This window comes from Culex quinquefasciatus, chromosome 3 (genome assembly GCF_015732765.1).
Source record: "Culex quinquefasciatus strain JHB chromosome 3, VPISU_Cqui_1.0_pri_paternal, whole genome shotgun sequence".
NCBI lineage: Eukaryota > Metazoa > Arthropoda > Insecta > Diptera > Culicidae > Culex > Culex quinquefasciatus.
Window position 1 is genome coordinate 95,249,278 of NC_051863.1, and position 23,812 is coordinate 95,273,089.

Here is a 23,812-nt window from a genome sequence, read left to right on the forward strand (position 1 = left end):
ACACGGCGGGCTACTTAAAACGCAAACCTTTATTTGCCACTCGCAAACAGACCGAACTTCTTCCAACGGACGTTTATTGGGATCTGATTACTACAAAACTACATGTAACATACATGGATCAGATCGGTGCATCTTCGCGCCACCGATCGCAGTAAGCTGGGAGGGTTAATTTGGTGAGAGTGGGACCACAGAGAACATTAAAATTAAAGAGAAAGAGCGACTTCAGAACTGCCACCTAAACAGGCGAGAATTAGTACTGCGCGGGGTAGCACCATCCGCGCGTACCACAGTACATCATTAGTCTACTCATCTTCCTACCTCTACCAATTCTTTACATCCCGGCCGCCTTGAAAGACCTTTCAATCCCAACCTACTGACCATGACACTAATACTACACCTAACATCTAACACACCTAACAACTACTTACAAAAAAAAACTAAATGTAAACAACTATACATGGAGTCAAAGGAATCAATCAAAGGAAAAAATCACTTTCACTCTCGATCGCGGTGCATCGTTCTTCGGCACATTAGGTGCATCCATTGTTCGCCGATCAGCTGATGACAATCTGGCTCTGCTGCTGCTGCTTGTGGTGTTTCTGCTGCTGCTGTCGATCGCTGCTGATCGAATTCTTCATTCGCAGGTCAGTTGTAGGTTTTTAATCGTCTCTCGCTGCATTTTAGGGCTGCTGCTTGCCGTGGGGCGTCTCAGACGGCGGCAATCTCGTTCTCGATCCTCGGATGGTCGTCCTCGACGACGGATGCAACTCTGTGAACGAACATAGACGGCTTTTTTACGAGTAAAACAGGGACAAAAAAAGACTCGCCTGGAGCGGAGGCCACCGTGGCCTCCGCGGGTGCCTCCGGCACCGATGCTACTGCCCTGGCGCGGACAGTGTGGGTGGATCAGCGGCGTACGTGCGACGTACTGTGTGTGTGCGTGGACTTGTGCGATGCTTCGACTGCGTTGATCGTCGGGAAAGCTGGCCAAGCTGTACGACGACCGGGGCAGGGTGACTCCAGCGGCCGAATTACTGCAGGTTTTTCGGTTGCTGAGTTGATCGTGGCTTTGCGCGTGCCCCCATGGGCACGAACTTTTGCGATTTTTCTGGCGGTAGAAAACAGAAAAGCATTACTGTTTGCTTTGCGTGGGAGACCACCGGTCTCCGGGCGCGCTCGCGCCGAGTCTAGTACGACTAGACAAATCCCCTGGAATGCGTCCAGCGGGTAGATGCGGTTGGTGATGGGACGGTTTGTTGGAGAGATACGGACCTTAGAGCGAGTGGGACAACAGCGAACAGGTGCAGGGGAACATGGGCATCAACGCTGGCAGAAAAGAAATAGAATTACTTTTTGCTCAAGTACAAAAAAAAAAAAACTTAACTGGTGTGCGGGAGTGCACATCTGCACCCCCGCAGGCGCGTAAAGCACCTCGATGGAGAATGATTAGTTCTCAGCTTGTGTGTTTGGGAAGTTGTCTGCTATGGGAAGGATGCAGATCTTGGAGATTCCTCTCTCGTAGACTCCGTCCTTCGTTCTGACGACCGCAACGCGCACGTTGCCATCGCTTCCAGTGCGAATGTCGGTCACTCGCCCTAGGTGCCACATCTGTGGCGGCAGGTTCTCCTCTTTCAGCAGCACCATCATTCCGCAGGACAGGTTGTTGCGCTGTCTCGTCCATCGTGTTCGGTTGTGGAGATCCGACAGGTACTGCGTCGACCACTTCTGCCAGATCTGCTGCACAAAGTCCTGCGTTCTCTGTCACGCTGACAGCCTGTTCTCTGGGACTTCCGCCAGGTCTGGTTCTGCCACCGCTGCTAGTGGTCTTTGGACCAGAAAGTGACCTGGGGTGAGGACGTCGAGATCGTTCGGGTCACTGCTGAGGGGTGTCAGGGGGCGAGAGTTCAGGCATGCTTCAATCTGCACCAACACAGTCACGAACTCGTCGTGCTGCAGCACTCGCAGTCCAATCGTTTTCTTGAAGTGCGTCTTGAACGACTTCACCGCTGCTTCCCACAATCCACCGAAATTCGGTGATCTTGGCGGAATGAATTTGAACTCGATGCTCTCTTTCGCCGCGTCTCTCACCACCGCTTCGTGGAACTGTTGATCGCAGAACAGCTTCGCCAGGTCGTCCAGTTCTCTCTTCGCTCCTACGAACGTCTTCGCGTTGTCGCACATGATCAGCTGCGGCTTTCCTCACCGCGCGGTGAATCGCTTCAGCGCCGCCAGGAATGCTTGTGTGGTGAGGTCGGTCACAACCTCGAGATGTACTGCCTTCGTGACCAAGCACACGAACACAGCTACAAAGCATCGGACAGGTCTCGCCTTCCGACCGGGGTACGACAGCTGAAACGGTCCGCAGTAATCCACTCCCGTTTTCAGGAACGGTGGAGCTGGATTTACGCGTTCTTGGGGTAGATCGGCCATGAGCTGATCTTGCACCTTGGGCTTGTTTCGGAAGCATGGCACACACTCAAAAATTACTTGCCTCGCTGCGCGCCGAACGCTCAGCGGCCAGAACCGCTCACGCACACTAGAAATCAGCAGCTGAAGTCCAGTACTTGTGGTGGTAGTGCTGTAGAATCAGCTTAGTTAGCGGATGGTGGTTGTCCAAAATCATCGGATGCTTTCTCCCAGCGGAAACTGCAGCGTTTCGCAGCCGGCCGCCAACCAGTATTACGCCCTCCACGAGCCTTGGATTGAGCGCGTTCAACTTCGAAGTCTCGTTAACTTCTCCCTTCTTTTCCAGATCTGCGAGCTCATGCGGGAAGCATTCCTTCTGCGCCAGCTTCACCAGCTCCAGCAGTGCCGCTTCGTGCTCGGGGTGCGTGATGTACCCGCTCTTTCGGCACTCACGGTTGGCAGGTCGAGCGTTGTGAGCGAATCTGCGGCAAAGCGCGGTGACTCGAATCAGCGCAAACAACGACGAATAGCGCGTGAACAGCTGCTCCGGCTGAAGAATCTGGACAGTGCAGGCGTACGACGCTCTCTGCTCCAGCAGTGCAGTTTCCAACTCCTCCTGCGTGGGGTTTCTCGTCTGTGGCCACTTGTCTGGACTTAGGCACAGCCATGTGGGTCCAATCCACCACAGCGATGCGTACGCGAGCAATGCTGGGATCATGCCTCGCGAGAGCAGATCCGCCGGGTTTTCCACACCTGGTACGTGGTGCCAGACACAACCTTTGCTCAGGTGCTGCATCTCCGACACACGATTTGCCACAAATGGATTCCAGCGAGATGGTGCGGACGCCAGCCAGCTCATTACGACCATCGAATCCGTCCACAGATGGATCTCGATGTCGACCGGAAACAGTGGGCGTATCTTCTGCAGCAAGTGGCACATCAGCAGTCCTGACGAGCACTCCAGTCGCGGGATCGTCTCCTCCTTGGTTCGTCGCTTCAAGTCGGTCATCGGCGCCACCTTAGTCTTCGACGTCAGCAGGTTGACCGACACGCCGCCGTTGCTCCAGGTGCTGCGCGTGTAAAAACACGCTCCGTACGCCTCAAGCGACGCATCGCAAAATCCGTGCAGCTCAAGCTAGACACACTGCAGGCTGAAACCAACCCAACGTGGCACAGTGATGTTGTCGAAGCTCATCATGTTTCGTCGAAACTCCTCCCAAATCTGCACAAGATTTTCTGGCAACGGCTCTTTACAATCGATTCCTTTCTTCCACAGCTTCTGGAGGAAGATCTTGGCGATCACAACAACTGGTCCGACCAGTCCAACGGGATCGAAAATGCGTGCTGTGTCTGACAGCACCGTCTGCTTCGTGAACACCGTAGCGGCATTCCACGTTGGCGTTTTGAACTTGAACTCATCGCTGCTCGAGTCCCACAACAGACCCAGCGTCTTCACGGCGGCAGTCGACGAATCCAACTCTTTCGCACCTCCTTCGTCTCGCAGCTCCTCGGGGATGGCTTCCAGCACGGCGTTGTCGCTGCTTCGCCACTTCCTGAGCAAGAACCCGGCCGCCATCAGCCGCTCGCTGGTATCTCCAACCAGCTTCTGCGCTTCCTCGATCGAGTCGGCTCCCGAGAGCATATCGTCGACATAAAAGTCATGCTTGATGGTCTTCGCCGCCAGCGGATGTGTGGTTTCCACCTCTTCTCCGACCGTGCGCAAGCATTTCGTGGCCAGGTAGGGCGCCGACGCCGTTCCGTACGTCACCGTGGTGAGCTTGAAGGTGCACACAGTCCCTCCACAAAATCCGCTGCAGATCCTGGTCATCTGGGTGAACGTTCACCATGCGGTACATTTTTGCGACGTCTGCCACGACGGCGATCTTCCGCTAACGAAAGCGAAGAATGATGGTCAGCAAATCATCCTGGACCACCGGTCCTACCATCAAAGCATCGTTCAGCGAGACCCCAGACGAAGTAGCACATGAGGCGTCGAAGACTACTCTCAGTTTGGTGGTCGTACTGTCTGGTCTCAGCACAGCATGGTGAGGTAAATAGTACACTTGCTTCTCCTCCGTGTCTTCTTTCACCTCCTCCATGTGTCTCATCTCCAGGTACTCGTGAATGAAGTCAGAATACTGCTTCATCAGTTCTGGATTAGCGGTGAGCCGCCTTTCCAGCCCGTAGAACCGCTTCATCGCGATCGACCTCGACTCGCCTAGACTCTGCAGGATCGTCTGCTTCTTCGGCAGTCTGACGACGAACCGACCAGTCTCGTCGCGCACGGTGTTCGTCCTGAACAGGTCCTCGCAGGCGCTCTCCTCGAGCGAATGTGTACTCGGCGTCTGGCACGACTCCAACTCCCAGAACTTGGCCAGCAAATCGTTAATCTCCGCCAACGCTTCTGCTTCTGCTGAGTTCTTGTTCGCTACGACTCGTGGTAGCTTCGCCGCTACTCCGTTGACAACGCCAGACACCACCCAACCGAGCTCGGTGTTCTGGATCGTCGGGTTCGCTTCTCCAAGCTTCATCTTGCCATCGGACAACAGGTCATAGTAATGCTCTGCTCCAATGATCATGTCCACAGGTCCAGGACGGTAGTAGTGCGGATCCGCCAGCTTCACGTCCTCTGGAATGCTCAGCTGCTCGGCATCGATGTTGTTGAACGGCAGATTCGCCGTGACCTTCGCCAAAACATGGAACCTCATCGATGCTGCGAACTCCGAAATCATCGAAGAACGAGCGCAAACGGTAGCGGTCACCGCAAAGGTGGAAGTGGATTCTGCAACGCCGATTCCTTTCACCCGCAGGTAGTCGGACTGCGGCCTGCATTTCAGCTTGCGCGCGAACTCCTTGGTCATCAGGTTTCGCTGGGAGCCACTGTCAAGAAGTGCTCGAGCGAACAGGGTGTGACCTCGCGAATCGCAAATCCGTACAACAGCCGTGGACAGCAACACTTCTCGAACCTCCTCCGTACGACTTGGAACAAGGGACGACGACAGGTTGCACGCTGCTGTGTGGCCTGTGGCGAGCTGTGAGCTTTGTGGTTGTGAGCTTTGCGAGACTGGTGTCTGTGTAGGGTTTGTGTAGATTGAGTGGGTGTGTGACGGGTTTGGCTTTGTGTCTTCTGTTGTGGGTAGTGTGTGGATGGTGTGTTCCTGAATGAGGTCGCGACGCGTTCGGGCCTGCAGCGGCAGCGTTCGACCTTTGGCCAAAGTTCTCGTGAAGAAGCGTGTGATGTTTCCGCTTGCACATCGAACAGAATCCTCGCGTACACTTTTCCACGACGTGACCAGGCTGCAAACAGTTGAAACACAGCATATTCCTCCTGGCAACCGCGACACGCTCTGCACAGCTCATCTTCTTGACCGCAAAACACTGGAACACGTTGTGCTGAGGTCCGTTGCAAAAAAAGCATCCGCTTGGCTCAGCAGACGCAGCGTGACTTGACGCGTACTTCGGCGGGCGACGCTCGTTCCTCGTAGCTTTCTTCATGGAATCGATCGTCTGCAGCACTCCGCACTGTTCCCGCAGAAACTCCAGCAGCGTCTCGTACTTCACGAACTCCTTGGACTTCTTGTTGTGTTCCTCCCAGTGGCGCAATGTTGCGGCGTCCAGCTTGCTAGTGACAACGTGAGCGAGCAGGATGGACCAATCCTCAGTCTTCACCCCGAGCTTGTTGATCATCTGCAGGTTCTTGTCCACCACGCTCAGCAGATGGTTCAACGCTTCAAAGCACTCGTCTCGTACGGGCTCAACAGCAAAGATGGCGTCGAGATGGCTCTTCAGGATCAGCTTCATGTTCCCGTAGCGATTCTCCAGTACGCCCCACGCCACCTGGTAGTTTGTATCCGACACGCGCACTGTGCTGATCTCAGCAAGTGCTTCTCCAAACAGTGAAGACTGAAGATAAGTAAACTTATCGAAATCTGAAAGGTTTTCACTGTTATGGATCAGCGACTTGAAGGAATCCCGAAAAGTTATCCACTCGGTGATGTTTCCTCCAAACGACGGCAGCTTGATTTCGGGCAGCTTCACGCGCGAAACAGTCGATTTCGCCTGAGCAGGTGCCGCTTGCGTGGGTGCTTCCTCCTTCCGCTTTGCCAGCAACTTCGCCTTCAACTCACAGTACAAGTTCTCGAACTCCCATATCGCCTTAGTATGCTCCTCTACATCTGGTGTTTTCTCCTTTCCAGCAGCATCAACCCCGAAAACATCAGTGAGGACGTCGATCTTGCGCCGCACGACGTAGAACTTCGCCATCATCCAGCATGTTCAACCGCACGTCGATCTGGGCTTCGTCTTCGCCATCCTTGAAGCCATCAACGAACTTCTTCGTCATCTCCAGCGTGCTACGAAGCTGCCTCTCCTGCATCTGGTACTCCCGCAACGTAGTCATCGCGATGCACTTCTTGGACCACAATTGACACCTGAAAACCCGACGCGCGCGACCTCTCGAAGACAGATGACAGAGAACAAGACCAACCCACTAAACCGACAGAGAACAAGACCAACCCCAGAACCGTCAATCACAGGGAGAATTTCACCACACTCAAGAACCCAAGCTCAATAAAAATCGCATCAACTTCAGTTCAAACCAGTTTAATTGTGGATCACCACAGCTCAAATAAAGAAATCAATGCAAATTGCAATGGCTGGCAGCGCATGCATCAGCTCCAAGCCACAGACCACTTCTACTTCCCTTTGAATCCGCAATCCGTCCGAAGCTCGAAAGTCCGTCCGTCCAAAGTCGACTCCTACTGCAACAGCAACCGTAGCAGCAACAACACCAACCGCCGAACTGCAACCGCCGCCGAATCCTCCAAATCCAACAGCACCTTCTTCAGCGTCCAACTGCAGCTCGTCGACGGTCAACTCTGGGTCGTTGAACTCCAGCCAGCGGTCGTTGACCTCGTCGCAGTCGTTCACCTCCGCACAGCAATGGCCAACACTGCTGCACTGCACAATTTCTCCGGAACTGGTCCACCGGTCGAGTGATCCGGTTCGAAGGACCAAAATGTACAGAACCGGATGGGGCCGGATCACTCTGGAGAGTTCCGGAGGAAATCAAACACGGCGGGCTACTTAAAACGCAAACCTTTATTTGCCACTCGCAAACAGACCGAACTTCTACCAACGGACGTTTATTGGGATCTGATTACTACAAAACTACATGTAACATACATGGATCAGATCGGTGCATCTTCGCGCCTCCGATCGCAGTAAGCTGGGAGGGTTAATTTGGTGAGAGTGGGACCACAGAGAACATTAAAATTAAAGAGAAAGAGCGACTTCAGAACTGCCACCTAAACAGGCGAGAATTAGTACTGCGCGGGGTAGCACCATCCGCGCGTACCACAGTACATCATTAGTCTACTCATCTTCCTACCTCTACCAATTCTTTACAGGCAGTGTTCATCAAAATCCCCCACTGACGGTATATCAAGATTTCAAAGAAAAACATTGACCCTTGAAATCCACAAATTCGGAACACTTTTTTCTTACGATGTAAACAAACTTTTTATTCTCTCCAGGAGTACATATTTTTTACAAAATAATGACTTCGCACTCCGAAACCAATAAAACTCATGCTTAGTAATGTTTATGAATGGTCTGATAACTTTTTTTGTGAAAATATCAGTTAAATACAGGTGTTCTATAATTGTGGGAGGCACAATAACATCCCACAATCATGGAACAGGCAATTTGGAGGGAGTGTTTTGCTGCTCTGGATAAAATAGTCTTGAAATGAAGTTTTTTGTTCAAAAAGTACTACTTTTACTAGTGAAATAGCAAGAAAATGTCCAAATAAAGGCCTTAAAAATAGCAGGGTCGGCAGAAAAGTTGCATTTTGCATTCTATTGACAAATTACCACAAAAGTGTTCCGAATTTGTGGGTGTTCCGAATATGTGGGATGACTGTATATTCTATGGTGAAAAATATAAAGGCTACTGTAACATCATGGTAAAAATAACCATATAATTTATCGTGTGATAAGCATAAAATCTACTGTTGGTTTATGATAAAAATTTACAGTCGTGCCTCGGTTTAGCACCGCATATAGGGGATGCAAAACCGAGGCGTGCATAACCGAGGCACAGAGCTTATGGAATTTTGGCTATATGGGAGACATTGGCTTTAATCGTACGAAAATCATGCAAACATCATAAAATTATAGTGTTTTGGAATCGGGATGATGTCAGCTAACCATTTAAATTATTATTTTATGAAAGTTTTCACAAAAATACGTATTTTTCCTGTATTTCGAAAATGCATATTTTTTTTCTCTAAAGAAACCAAAAATATATTGTTTTTGCAATATGGGTATCAAAAGATAAGGTTTTTTCATACATTTTGGATGTCACAATAACATTTTTAGAAAATACTCCAAATTTTAACAAAACTACTTATTTTCGAAAAAAATACTCAAAATTTCAATTTTTACAATATGGGTATCAAACGAACGGGATTTTTTCAAACATTTCGAATGTAATAACAACATTTTTTGAAAATACTCCAAATTTTCACAAAACTACGTTTTTTCAAAAAAATACTCAAAATTTCCGTTTTTACAATGTGGGTATCAAACGATCGGGATTTTTCATACATTTCGAATGTAATAACAACATTTTAAGAAAATACTGCAAATTTTCACAAAACTACGTATTTTCGAAAAAAATACTCAAAATTTCCGTTTGTACAATGTGGGTATCAAATGATCGGAATTTTTTCATACATTTCGAAAGTTATTAAAAAATGAAAATACTCAAAGTTTTCACAAAATTACGTATTTTTGAAAGAAAATACTCAAAATTTCCGTTTTTCACAAAAGGTATCAAATAATCGGGATTTTTAATACAATTCATAAGTTATAACACAAATTTGTGGAAATATCCAAATTTTTTGTGTTCATTAGGTATCGTGATCATCGTCGTCTCCTTCTGGCGAAATCCGCTGAGCAGGAATATTGAATTTTGAATTTTGAATTAAATTTTGAGTATTTTCTAAAAATGTTGTTATTACATTCGAAATGTATGAAAAAATCCCGATCGTTTGATACCCATATTGTAAAAAATTAAATTTTGAGTATTTTTTCGAAAATACGTAGTTTTGTGAAAATTTTGAGTATTTTCAAAAAATGTTGTTATTACATTCGAAATGTTTGAAAAAATCCCGATCGTTTGATACCCATATTGTAAAAATTGAAATTTTGAGTATTTTTTTCGAAAATACGTAGTTTTGTAAAATTTTTGAGTATTTTTTAAAAATGTTGTTATTACATTCGAAATGTATGAAAAAATCCCGATCGTTTGATACCCATATTGTAAAAATTGAAATTTTGAGTATTTTTTTCGAAAATACGTAGTTTTGTGAAAATTTTTGAGTATTTTTGAAAAATGTTGTTATTACATTCGAAATGTATGAAAAATCCGATCGTTTGATACCCATATTGTAAAAAATTAAATTTTGAGTATTTTTTTCGAAAATACGTAGTTTTGTGAAAATTTTGAGTATTTTCTAAAAATGTTGTTATTACATCCAAAATGTATGAAAAAACCTGATCATTTGATACCCATATTGCAATAGAAATATATTTTTGGATTTTTTAGAGAAAAATAATGCATTTTCGAAATACAGGAAAAATACGTATTTTTGTGAAAATTTTCATGAAATATTAATTTTAATGGATAACTGACATCATCCCGAATTCAAAACACTATAATTTTTTGATGTTTGCATGATTATTCATAGAATTATAGCCAATGTCTCTCATATAGCCAAAATCCCATAAGCTCTGTGCTTCAGTTAAGCACTGGGCCGTGCTTAACCGAGGCAGCTGAACGTTGCAAAACCGGGGCAGTGCAAAACCGAGGCGTGCAAAACCGAGGCATGACTGTATGCGGGAATATGGCTTACCTGTTTGATGCTGTGTTTGAACAAAACATATCGAAGATTACTAGAACATGAGTATCCTTTGACATTTATTTGACGCTGAAAAATTGTTATAAAACAAAAAAAATAATTTGAAGCTATTATTGTCAACAACAAATAAAAAAGCAGGGGTAAAAAAAGGGGTGTAATGAAAGGTTGTGTTTTTTTTTTGGTAAAATTACACTATTCACAATAAAATTGGGTTATATCAACAACACTGTACTTTTTTTTCACCATCCGCAGTCAAATCAAAACAAAGTTGAATAGATCAAGTGGAGGTAAGTACAAAGTAACAACATATATGTAGGGCAAATTCTGTGGCTAATGGCTTCACTCTCAGGGAAGTTATCCTGGGGAAGTTAACCTTTATGCCATAAAAATGTTATGAAAGTTATCCTGTCCTTATGGCATTGGCAAACAATTGAATGGTTTGGAATAAATAAAGCTGAAAATTTAAAAAAAATCAAGATCGATGATTCGAAAATAATTACAATAAAAAAATCTGCTGAACTCATACGCTTCCCAGATGAAGCAAATAAAAATTAAAAAAACGTTACTTAATCCACCTATAAGGTGAATGGAGCCTTCCTCAAATTATTGTTTGCGTTTCCTCTTGACCCGGTGCTGTGAGGCAAAAAGAAGAACAAAATCAAGTTCATCAACCTGAGCGTCAAAACTTTCGTTCGGTGCGACATCTGCCTGGCAACGGATTTACCGGCGTGGAGCTATGGGCGCACACACGGAAAAAAAAGTGTGCGAGAAATCGTGAATTTCGATTCATGAATTCGTGAATAATTTTGTGCATGATTTCGTGATACTTTTCATGATTTCATGAATTTTATTCATGAAATCGTGCATAAAAATGCACGAATTTATGAATTTTATTCATGGCTAAAATATTTTTACGAATATTCATGAATTTTCCTTCATGAAATCATGCATATCACTATTCATGATTTCATGACTGATTTTCATGAAGTCATGACTAAACTTCATGAATTCATGAAAATATTCATGATTTTACGATTATTTATGCATGCGTAAATTTTACGTCGTAAAATTTTATTCGCGAATTTATGAATCATGTTTTTCATGATTTCATGAAAGTTTACATGATTTCATGAATAAAATGCATGAATTCGTGCATAACATTCATGGGTTTATGATTTTTTATCCATGTTTATGACGAGTGATCTTGATCAATCAAGAACAGTTTCGCTCGAACTGTCAAGCTTGTTTTTCGCTTGCCAGTTCAGCCGCGTGTTTATTTGAAACGAAGTCAATCGCGTTGTGACTTGTCGCGTCCTGTTGTGTTTGCCGGTGAAAGTGACCGTGATTTGTGGACCCGGGATTTGGAGGTGCTGTCCACCGGAACCGGGAAATGATCTGCGGCCGTTCCGTTGGAAATGGCAACGGAGCCAAGGGCTAGCGGGAGGAGGACCGGGCGGCAGGAGGAGTAACAAGGTAAGAGTGAGGACAATCTGCAAAAGACAGAACAGTTAAGGAACATTAAGGACAGACAGTTAAGGAACATGGTCCATAAGACAGTTCCCGTGTTTTATCTCCGCGTGTGACAGTTTCATGGTCGCGGACTCGTAGGGATTTCGGTTTTCTGTCAATTGCCGGGGCATTCTACGCGTGTGACAGACAGTGAGGTTTGTTTTGGGTTTGGAAACTAAAAAATCCCGTTTTTTTATCGGTTTCCGTGGATGCACTGAGTGACATTTCGGCGCTTTGTTTTGAGCTAAGTATTTCAAGTATTTTAAATATTCAAAGTGTTTAAAGTTTGTTGAGTATTTAAATAATTTTAAGCATTTAATTTTTTCTAGGTATTTTAATATTGTAAGTATTTATAATATTTTAAGTATTTAAAATATTTATTTTTTAAATATGTTGAATATGCTAATGATTTTAAGTATATTAATTTTTTCAGGTATTTTAATATTATATGTTTTTAAAGTTTTGTAGTATTTCAAGTATTTGAAATAATAAAAGTGTTTAAAGCTTGTTAAGTATTTAAATAATGTTAAGAATTTTATTTTTTCTAGGTATTTAAATATTTTAAGAACTTATAATATTTTAAGTATTTGAAATATTTATATTTCAAGTATGAATCAAAGTATTTTCATTTTTTCAGGTATTTTAATATTCTATGTTTTTTTAATTATTTGAAATATTTAAATTGAATAAAATTTGATAAGTATTGAAATAATTTTAAGCATTTATTTTTTTGTAGATATTTTATTATTTTAAGTATTTCAAATATTTTAAGCTTATGAAAGATGTTTTTTTAAAGTATGTTAAGTATGTAAATAATTTTAATAATGTAAGTATTTATAGTTTTTTTTTTTAAATATTTAACATATTTAAAGTATTTAAAGTATTTAAATTACTTTAAGTATTTTAAGTATTTTATTTTTTTAAGTATTTTAAGTATTTTAAGTATTTTAAGTATTTTAAGTATTTTAAGTATTTTAAGTATTTTAAGTATTTTAAGTATTTTAAGTATTTTAAGTATTTTAAGTATTTTAAGTATTTTAAGTATTTTAAGTATTTTCAGTATTTTAAGTATTTTAAGTATTTTAAGTATTTTAAGTATTTTAAGTATTTTAAGTATTTTAAGTATTTTAAGTATTTTAAGTATTTTAAGTATTTGAAGTATTTTAAGTATTTTAAGTATTTTAAGTATTTTAAGTATTTTAAGTATTTTAAGTATTTTAAGTATTTTAAGTATATTAAGTATTTTGAGTATTTTAAGTATTTTAAGTATTTTAAGTATTTTAAGTATTTTAAGTATTTTAAGTATTTTAAGTATTTTAAGTATTTTAAGTATTTTAAGTGTTTGAAGTATTTTAAGTATTTTAAGTATTTTAAGTATTTTAAGTATTTTAAGTATTTTAAGTATTTTAAGTATTTTAAGTATTTTAAGTATTTTAAGTATTTTAAGTATTTTAAGTATTTTAAGTATTTTAAGTATTTTAAGTATTTTAAGTATTTTAAGTATTTTAAGTATTTTAAGTATTTTAAGTATTTTAAGTATTTTAAGTATTTTAAGTATTTTAAGTATTTTATTTATTTATTGATTTATTTTTGTCCCAAGTGATCACCGGTAACCGGTGACCTGTTCTGAAGTAACCAGGTTGGGCCAGAGTACGTTTGCATCACTTAAAATGGCCAAAGATTTGAATTTCATGAATTTTGATTTGTCACATGACAGGGTTTCTTGCACATTCTAAAATGTCCCCAGTGACCAACGGTAACCGGTGACCGGTTCCAAAGTGGCCAGGTGGGGTCAGAGTACATTGGCATCACATAAAATGGCCACAGTTTTAAATTTCATGAATTTTGATATGTCACAAGACAGGGTTCCTTGCACATTCCGAAATGTCCCTAGTGACCACCGGTAACCGGTGACCGGTTCCAAAGTGGCCAGGTTGGGCCAGAGTACATTGGCGTCACATACAATGGCCAAAGATTTGAATTTCATTAATTTTGATATGTCACAAGACAGGGTTCCTTGCACATTCCGAAGTGTCCCCAGTGACTACCGGTAACCGGTGACCGGTTCCAAGGTGGCCAGGTGGGGCCATAGTACATTGGCATCACATAAAATGTCCTCCGTTTTTTAAACAAAACAGGGTTCCTTGTCAATTCCGATATGTGCACGATATGGTAAATGTACAGAAAAAGTAATCCGGAAATTGTGAAAATCGTACCATGAAATCGTGAATATTACGAGTTTTACTTTACGAATTTTTGAACTATGCATATTGGGCACGAATAAACTAGGAGCCGTGAATAAATATGCATGATTAGACATGCCCGAATACACTCGTAAACGTGAATTAAATTCATGATTTCATAAAAAAAAAATCACGAATTCATGAAATTTATGCATGATTTCATGAAGTTTATACATGATATCACGAATTTTATTTACGCCTTCAAAAATAAATCGTAAAAAATATTCGAGAACTCATGAATTTTGTGCACGAATTCATGTATAAAAAATCATGATTTCATGAATTTTATGCATGAAATCATGAATTTTTATTCACGAGGTATATTTTTTTGACCGTAATCATGAATTTTTATTCATAAAATCGTGAATATTTTTCACGACTGCATGCATCAATTTCATGAAATCATGAACTTTATTCACGTTTACGAGTGAAATCGGTCATGAAAAGTCATGCATATTTATTCACGATTCCTGGATAATTCGTGCCCAATATGCATAGTTCAAAAATTCGTAAAGCAAAAATCGCGATATTCACGATTTCATGGTACGATTTGCATGATTTCCAGAACACTTTTTTTTCCGTGCATCATCAAGAATGACCTGATCAAGCTGCTGACCAACAACGATTCGAAGAAGCCATCGAAAATCGAAGGGCTGGACGAGGACACGCATAGGAATATGAAGGAGTGCAAACCCCACGCCGGTAAATCCGTTGAGGCTCTCGAGACCCTACTGAGCCAGGCGGAAGTCACACACCATTTTGCAGTTATCACATCGTGCGACAGTTTTGACTCCCAGGTTGATGAACTTGGTTTTGTTCTTTTTTTTTCGCCTTACAGGTCAGGAGGATGAGCGGGTTGAAGGTTCTTTTGGGGTGGTTCCGTATCGCATATTTTTACTTCGCCTTGGGTCCTTCAGCGGCTGCTTCTGATGGTTCCACTTCCAACAGGGCAGCTTTATATTCTTCTCAAAAAGGGCGATGAAGAATGGCAGGGGAGGACACAAATAGAGCGTTCCAGGTTGAAATTGACCTCGCCCACAGGTGCTGTAGGGAACATGAGCGGTCGGATGACGGTGCAGATATTCACTAGGAGTTGATGCAGCACGGCCTCCTTTTTTATCAGGTTCAGCTGGTCGTATAGAGCAGTATGAAGGCCACTTCTTCGGTTTCCTGCAGTTAATTTGTACAAAAAACTTTGAATCTTTCAAATTCACAAACAATTTACTTACTGTTACTACCCATGATGTGGTCATGTAGCATTTCTGGTAGATTTTTGAATTTAAAAAAGCTAGTCAACACTTTTAGCAAAGATACCTAATTTAAAAAGATAGACAACTCCCAAAATCTGAGAACAACGCTCAATCATCAAAACCGCAGAGCCATCTGGTGGGCTGACATCTAAGTTGTCGAGCTTTTCAATGCCCGTACAAGCACACAGTGAAACAAAATATGCGCGCACCGCACAGTCAAACATGGTAGTGATGTTGTTTTTCGTTCATCTCTTTCGCACTGTTTTGACCAAATTTTGACAGAGCGAGGAAAACATTCAGCGAAATGGCGAGCAAGTTTTGGAATTTCATGATTATTAATTAAGTTTAGATCAAATTGAACACCGGGCGGGTTTGGGCCCAGTGGAAAATCAATTCAATCAACGATACTTAATGCAAAGCAGTTTTCATGGCAAACCAAACCATAACAAACCCGGATCCAGCTAAAGACGAAGGAAAATGCTCTGCTGGTAAATTCTTCCAGATAGAGAACTGTCACAGGCTCCCAGGGACAAAAGCAGCCAACAGTTAGTGCCTGGTTAGTGCCTTTTTCCGGTCTTTGAAGGAAACGCTACACGAGGACGTGGTAGAGTTAGAGAACAAAGGGGCCCTCAAGACGAGTTAATTGATAGGTTTACAAGCAAAACTATTTTCAGGTGATCCGGTAAGACCGGATTGGACAACAATCGGACACAGGTTAGACGGATGTTACGGCAATATTCGAGGCAATATTTATATTTTTAACGATATTTAAATCAATATTTTGGACTGTCTCAATGCATCAAAGCAAATATAATCACGAGTGTTTTCTTACAAAATAAGTTATCACTTAAAATTATATTCTCAGGTCACAAATTGATTCATTTATTACAGTCAAAACAATGCAGATCAATACGTATCACTACACAATCGAAAAACAACTACAAACAACAACTTCAAATAAAAATTCAAAACAAATTACTACATCCATCTCGTGAGGTGGCGCGAAAAGCAGTGCAGCAACAATTCCCAGTCAAATCAATCCGAATACTGAAACGGAATCTACCGGTTGTTGCGTTTGAAACGGAATTTGTATACGATTCTAATTAGATTCCGTTTCAGAATTCGGATTGATTTGACTGTGAAGCTTTTTCGTTTCTTGTGTTTCTTCTTTCGCTGCGCTGAAACTTTTTTTTTTTTCTCGCTCTCCCACCATCGCTTTAAAGCTTATTGTTTGAATATTTTCCCGTTCGCATCGGAGTGGCGCTAGTGTTTTGATGCCTGAAATTTGACGGAGTTGACGGCATGTGCTTCAGTCCACCTGGATCCGGTTGACAAAGCTACGATTATGGAACTACCAGTTCAGTAGCAAGAACCAGCAGTTTAGACAGAACCACCGGTGCATCATCCTGTCAGTTGTGGTTATCCTCGCCGGATTAAGCAGCTAAAATACACCAGCAGAAAATCCTTTTTACCGTGGCAAGGAGAAGCCGGTCACCTTGGTGGTCACTCATATCGCCAATTCGGTGAGGTTTTTTTTCTGTATCCTAGAAATTGCAGATGAAAATTGTGTTTCTCGGTTTGTTTGGAAATATTGTACGATCAGTTCATAGCTGGACTCGCTCGCTGGAAACGACCGGCAACCGACGAAATAGGCGGCGGGGCAGATGCGGGCATAAAAATGTCAAAATCTCTTCCCCCCTCACTCCGTCTCACCATCCAGCTGCAGCTTTGTTGACAAACAAACGGAGCACGCGGTCGCATGATGGCGGCATCGAGCCAGAATTAGGGGTGAAAGTTTTTTCAAGAAAAATTATATTTTTCTGACCGAATAAAAAAATTGCGAGCATGTTCAAACTATTATTCCTGATGTCTGAGAAGTGATAAAAAAGCAAAGTTTAAATCCATAATTTTTCTATAAATTGAATTTTTCATTCCAACTGGGAACCCCTAGGTCTATCCACGACCGTTTCCAATTACCGTGAGAAGATGCCAGAAAATCCAGCTACGAGATAAATCCACAATATTTGTTATGATTTTAAATGACATTTCAACTGGGCAAGGTTCTTAACCATGTTCTTAACTCATGGTGGGACTCGTCAAAATATTAACGAAATGTCGATACGCTGACCAATTATTTTAATCCCTTTTAATGTACTAATAGTGTATTAACCTATCTGACCAGCCCCTAGCATGGAGCAGCTGCATCGCTCGAACGAAACGCGCAAGTTCTACAAGAAGCTCAACGGATCGCGCAACGCCGCGAGTCGAAATGTGCCGAGAGAAAAATGGAGCTATCTTGACGAACGAGCGTGAGGTGATCGACAGGTGGAAGCAGCACTTCGATGAACACCTGAATGGCGAAGAAGCAGAGGCAGGGGTCTAAGGCGGCAGGAGAGAGGACTTCATCGGTAAAGCGGTAGAAGGGGAGGAGCCAGTTACACAGAAAATAAAATCGGGTAAATTTACATAATTTATGATGTACCAAAAGTGCACGTCATTAAGGATGCTAATTTACATGAACTTCATCGGAAATTTAAATGCCATCCGATGTAAACCTGCAGAACAAAAATGTCACGAAAACATGTAAATTTCCGATGAAATCTACGTAAATTTACCCAACCCAAACATTTTTTTACTCCGTTGAATTTAGAATTTGATGTAATTTTCATACGCATTGGGATGTGTATTTAATGGACTGTATCCTGAAAATACATGCTAAAAGCTTTTTATTGAGTGAATAAACATTCAATACAAAACATAAGCATGCATTTCCAATTGCAACAAGACGAAACAATGCATATAAAAACTAGTCATAATCTAAGTTCAACAGAGTAGAGTATAAAGAAAGTTCAGTTAGTTAGTTAAACTAAATTTAGTTTAACTACTTACATTTGCAGTTTGAATTAGGCTTACGAGGACGTTGACGAATTGCGTTTTATATTACAAAATGGGATGAAGTTCAACCAATAATAACTAGATTTTCTACTCACGTTTTTATTTGAAGAGCAATTCCATGCCAAATAGGGAATCGGTTGTACCCGACCCTCTTCGATTTCAATGAAACTTTGTAGACATGTTATCCTACGCTTATATAAGCCATTTTTGTGTATATGGAGCCAGTTCCACTCGATAATGACATTTGAGAAGGGCGTAAGTGTTTTAAATGTTTTTGTAATTCGGAATTTAAAAATTTCTGTATCTCGAAGCCGTTGCATCGTATCAAAAAGTGGTCAAAGACAAACTTGTAGGAAATTTGACGGGCTTTCCGATAAAAATACACTGAAAGAAAAAAACACTCTACTTTTACGAGATTTTTCGATTTTTAAGTTTAAAAGTCAAATTTAAGGGGGAGCCCACGATTTTTTTTCGTTCAAAATTTTTGTGAAGATAGCCTAAGATGTTACAAAAAGACTCAAGAAAAATGCAGGATGGAGCAACTTACCTAAAAAATACAAAATCATTTACTGAAACTGTTTTTTGAAAAGTGCTCTAAACGTCAAAATTTTCACAAACCGATAGTGGGAATCGATTCTCCGGACAATTTTACATAAAAGTCTCCATATTGACTACTGTCCTAAGTCCAATCCTTGTGAAGTTACAGCGATTTTAAAAATAAAAATGTTGAAAAAATAGGTTTTTCGATGGTTTTTTGCAATTTCTATATGACCGACTTGATTTTTCAGTCTCGAAAATATTTTTACCGGAAAGCTCGTCCAATTTCCCATAAGTTTGTCTTTGACCACTTTTCAAAATAACTCATTTTTTTGATGATTTAAGCTAATTTACTATCCAGGTTACTAAACTACACTGAAAAAATATGATGTTTTCAGTTATGAGCAATGTAATGAGCTTATATCTGTAAGCCCATACATCCAATTGAAATGTGGTCAAAGACAAACTTATGGGAAATTGGACGAGCTTTCCGGTAAAAATATTTTCGAGACTGAAAATGAAGTCGGTCATATAGAAATTGCAAAACCATCGAAAACCTATTTTTCAACATTTTTATTTTTAAAATCGCTGTAACTTCACAAGGATTGGACTTAGGACAGTAGTCAATATGGAGACTTTTATGTAAAATTGTCCGGAGAATCGATTCCCACTATCGGTTTGTGAAAATTTTGACGTTTAGAGCACTTTTCAAAAAAACAGTTTCAGTAAATGATTTTTGTATTTTTTTAGGTAAGTTGCTCCATCCTGCATTTTTCTTGAGTCTTTTTGTAACATCTTAGGCTATCTTCACAAAAATTTTGAACGAAAAAAAATCGTGGGCTCCCCCTTAAATTTGACTTTTAAACTTAAAAATCGAAAAATCTCGTAAAAGTAGAGTGTTTTTTTCTTTCAGTGTATTTTTATCGGAAAGCCCGTCAAATTTCCTACAAGTTTGTCTTTGACCACTTTTTGATACGATGCAACGGCTTCGAGATACAGAAATTTTTAAATTCCGAATTACAAAAACATTTAAAACACTTACGCCCTTCTCAAATGTCATTATCGAGTGGAACTGGCTCCATATACACAAAAATGGCTTATATAAGCGTAGGATAACATGTCTACAAAGTTTCATTGAAATCGAAGAGGGTCGGGTACAACCGATTCCCTATTTGGCATGGAATTGCTCTGAAGCGTCATCGGTCGACCAGATGCCGTTGGGAAGCTCAAACCAAACTTTTGGGGTAAACTCGCTGTTGGTAACTTAGAAATCGTATTGGAATAACAAACAGAACGCGTTCGTTCGTTTCTCACGTTTGACGAAGAACCTTGAAAACCTAAAACAAGGGAAAACTGTAATTTTCAACTGACCACTGTAAACAAAAGCTAGCTTACGAGTACCGGGGATCGTTTGGCCTTGGTGCATATCAGAGCAGGCCACTTCGGGCCTGAACGTCGTAACCTGTCGTAACTGCACGCACCACTCGAACAGAGCAATTCGGATTTCTGCGGTTTGACCATGCAGTACGTGCCGTTAGCTGCCGATATATTTCACCCAGAGCTTCATACCGGAAGCCGGATTTCGACTTCGAACTGAAATAGCATCAAATATTGATCCCTAAATCTGCCGTTCTACGCATAATTGTCCCATGTTCGAAAAAGTGCAACTGAGAAAAACGCGATTGTAATTTTTCGACCGTTTTCTGTGTTTCTACGCATAATTGTCCCGTAGGTCTATATTCGCCCTATGTGTCCCTAATCGCCCCAGTTAGCAGTTGATCACCCTTTTTTGTGATTCTCTTGCTATACAAAAGGTAAACAAGGCATAATACTGAGTAAAACTAATGATTCCGTGTAAGAAAATACTTGGTGGGACAATTATGCGTAGAAGTTTAACGATGGGACAAACAGACTTGGTGTTGTTTTTCATAAGTTTCCGAACAAAGTACAGTAGTTGTTCGGTAACTGGACTGAGAACGTAGCCCAGTCACCGAATGTTGCTCGTTAACTGGGCTGAACAAAAAATAACGAGGGAACCACCGATGCATAATATTTTCAAGATGAAATATAAAAATAAAAGTTAATCAAATTTATTTACAATGCTTACTTTTCATATTTCTTTAATTGTAACTTGAAGTAGTCTATTCACGCCAGGTTACACATGACGCCATTTTGGATTTTTCCGGCGCCAATATTTAGAGAATAATTAGTGCTATTTAGTGCTCTAAGGGCAGATTTAGTGCTCTTCAAATTTCCATACAAACTCCCATACAAAATATTGACACTAACGCCAGGTTACACATGCCGCCATTTTGGATTTTTTTTGGGGTCAAAATTTAGAGAAAAATTAGTGCTATTTAGTGCTCCGAGGGAAGATTTAGTGCTCTTCAAATTTCCATACAAACTCCCATACAAAATATTGACACTCACGCCAGGTTACACATGCCGCCATTTTGGATTTTTTTGGGCCATTTTAATTTTTTTTGGGTAAAAATTTAGAGAAAAATAAGTGCTATTAAGTGCTCCAAGGGCAGATTAAGTGCTCTTCAAATTTCCATACAAACTCCCATACAAAATATTGACACTCACGCCAGGTTACACATGCCGCCATTTTGGATTTTTTGAGGTCAGAATTTAGAGAAAAAATAGTGCTATTTAGTGCTCCAAAGGCAGATTTAGTGCTCTACAAATTTCCATACAAACTACCATACAAAATTTTGACTGGGTTACACATGGCATCATTTTGAATTTATTGGGATCAAAATTTAGAGAAAAAAGAGATCTAGTGCTCCAAAGCAGAATAAGTGCTTTTCAATTTTCCTTAAAAACTTCATGATAAATTTCTAAATAAAGTTTTATTTGGAAACTTTTAATTAGTTTCAATAAACATAAAAAAAAACAATAATATTAAATAGCTGGTGATGAGCTGCAGGCATGCAATTCCAAATATACTTTGATTATGACCAAAATTAATATTTTTTTAACTAGTATGCATTAGTGCACTGGCTGGTGATACGCAATAGACCTGAAATTGAAAATATACTTTGATAATAAACAATATTAATGATTTTTCAACCTGTATGAAATAGTGCTCTGGCTGGATATGAGCAATAGACAGAAAATTGAAAATATACTTTAATTATGACCTAAATTAATGATTTTTCAACTTTTATGAATAAGTGCTCTGGCTGGTGATGAGCAATAGACTTGAATTTGAAAATATACTTTGATAATAAAAAAAAATTAATGATTTTTCAACCTGTATGAATAAGTGCTCTGGCTGGTTATGAGCAATAGACAGAAAATTGAAAATATACTTTAATTATGACCTAAATTAATGATTTTTCAACTTTTATTGATAAGTGCTCTGGCTGGTGATGAGCAATAGACCTGAAATTGAAAATATACTTTGATAATAAACAATATTAATGATTTTTCAACCTGTATGAATTAGTGCTCTGGCTGGATATGAGCAATAGACAGAAAATTGAAAATATACTTTAATTATGACCTAAATTAATGATTTTTCAACTTTTATGAATTAGTGCTCTGGCTGGTGATGAGCAATAGACTTGAATTTGAAAATATACTTTGATAATAAAAAAAAATTAATGATTTTTCAACCTGTATGAATAAGTGCTCTGGCTGGATATGAGCAATAGACAGAAAATTGAAAATATACTTTAATTATGACCTAAATTAATGATTTTTCAACTTGTATTGATAAGTGCTCTGGCTGGTGATGAGCAATAGACCTGAAATTGAAAATATACTTTGATAATAAACAATATTAATGATTTTTCAACCTGTATGAATTAGTGCTCTGGCTGGATATGAGCAATAGACAGAAAATTGAAAATATACTTTAATTATGACCGAAATTAATGATTTTTCAACTTTTATGAATTAGTGCTCTGGCTGGTGATGAGCAATAGACATGAATTTGAAAATATACTTTGATAATAACCAGTATTAATGATTTTTCAACCTGTATGAATAAGTGCTCTGGCTGGTTATGAGCAATAGACAGAAAATTGAAAATATTCTTTAATTATGACCTAAATTAATGATTTTTCAACTTGTATGAATTAGTGCTCTGACTGGTGATGAGCAATAGACAGAAAATTGAAAATATACTTTAATTATGACCGAAATTCAAGATTTTTCAACTTGTATGAATTAGTGCTCTGGCTCGTGATGAGCAATAGACAGAAAATTGAAAATATACTTTAATTATGATTTTTCAACTTGTATGAATTATTGCTCTGGCTGGTGATGAGCATTCTCCGGCAATGTACACCTTAGGATGAAATTTTGAAAAGCGTATATGACCTATTTGGATATTTTTACTCGATTCTAGACTACTTGAAGCTTCAAAAATCATGATTTTCATTAATTGATCTTTTGAATATCATTATGTACAGTTTGGTTAAGTTATGCATCAATTCGTGATAAAATCATCGTTTTAAAACATTTAACTGAAAACTCCTTGTTTTCAGCGAAATAAAATCCAAAAATTATCCTTTTTATAGCATTTTGTAGGTTTTTAGATGTACTAATCGGAAATGTCATGGATCTGCAGTTTATCTTAAGTTAAGTATTTTTTCAAACTAGTGTAAGTTTACCATTTTATTGCGTTGCAACGTCACGAAAAAGGGAAAGTTGTTTATGCCAAAAGAAAACTAAACATTCAATCATTTTGATAATTCGGATGCTCTTTGTACTTAGAAAGAGCTTTCAAATGCAACCTAGAGCGACTAAATTAGTTGTCAAGATCCAAAGTTACAACAGGTTTAAGTTTGCGTTGCAACGTCACGAAAATTTAAATCATATTGGTCAAATGGCAAAAAAGGTGTATGCGTAGTTAATTCAAGTCATAATTAAAGTATCTTTTCAATTTTCTGTCTATTGCTCATAACCAGCCAGAGCACTAATTCATACAAGTTGAAAAATCGTTAATATTGGTTATTATCAAAGTATATTTTCAAATTCAAGTCTATTGCTCATCACCAGCCAGAGCACTCATTCATTAAAGTTGAAAAATCATT

The 23,812-nt window shown here is 40.2% G+C and overlaps 3 protein-coding genes across 3 annotated transcripts; all 3 read right to left on the reverse strand.

The window, feature by feature from the left end:
• Positions 1–1,761: 1,761 nt before the first annotated feature.
• LOC119769107 lies at positions 1,762–2,181 on the reverse strand. The gene has a single exon (XM_038261008.1). The coding sequence runs from the start codon at positions 2,179–2,181 to the stop codon at positions 1,762–1,764; it is 420 nt and encodes a 139-aa protein (XP_038116936.1).
• Positions 2,182–2,536: 355 nt separating this feature from the next.
• Positions 2,537–4,234, reverse strand: LOC119769108. Its single transcript, XM_038261009.1, has 2 exons — positions 3,552–4,234; positions 2,537–3,476 (listed from the first exon to the last, which is right to left on the reverse strand). Exons 1-2 carry the CDS (start codon positions 4,232–4,234, stop codon positions 2,537–2,539), a joined length of 1,623 nt encoding a protein of 540 aa, XP_038116937.1.
• A 61-nt stretch (positions 4,235–4,295) lies between these two features.
• Positions 4,296–6,805, reverse strand: LOC119769109. The gene is made up of 3 exons (XM_038261010.1): positions 6,662–6,805; positions 5,864–6,594; positions 4,296–5,703 (listed from the first exon to the last, which is right to left on the reverse strand). The coding sequence occupies exons 1-3, from the start codon at positions 6,803–6,805 to the stop codon at positions 4,296–4,298; spliced, it is 2,283 nt and encodes a 760-aa protein (XP_038116938.1).
• Between the last annotated feature and the right edge of the window lie 17,007 nt (positions 6,806–23,812).

Bases quoted from the DNA above. Each gene is read 5' to 3' on its own strand.
- LOC119769107 (XM_038261008.1), bottom strand. From the start codon at position 2,181: ATGTGCGACAACGCGAAGACGTTCGTAGGAGCGAAGAGAGAACTGGAC.
- LOC119769108 (XM_038261009.1), bottom strand. From the start codon at position 4,234: ATGACCAGGATCTGCAGCGGATTTTGTGGAGGGACTGTGTGCACCTTC. The intron at 3,477-3,551 runs GTGTGTCTAGCT...TTACACGCGCAG, and splicing joins TGGGTTGGTTTCAGCCTGCA to CACCTGGAGCAACGGCGGCG.
- LOC119769109 (XM_038261010.1), bottom strand. From the start codon at position 6,805: ATGACTACGTTGCGGGAGTACCAGATGCAGGAGAGGCAGCTTCGTAGC. The intron at 6,595-6,661 runs GTTCTACGTCGT...GCTGCTGGAAAG, and splicing joins ACATGCTGGATGATGGCGAA to GAGAAAACACCAGATGTAGA. The intron at 5,704-5,863 runs GTACGCGTCAAG...AACTGTTTGCAG, and splicing joins AACGAGCGTCGCCCGCCGAA to CCTGGTCACGTCGTGGAAAA.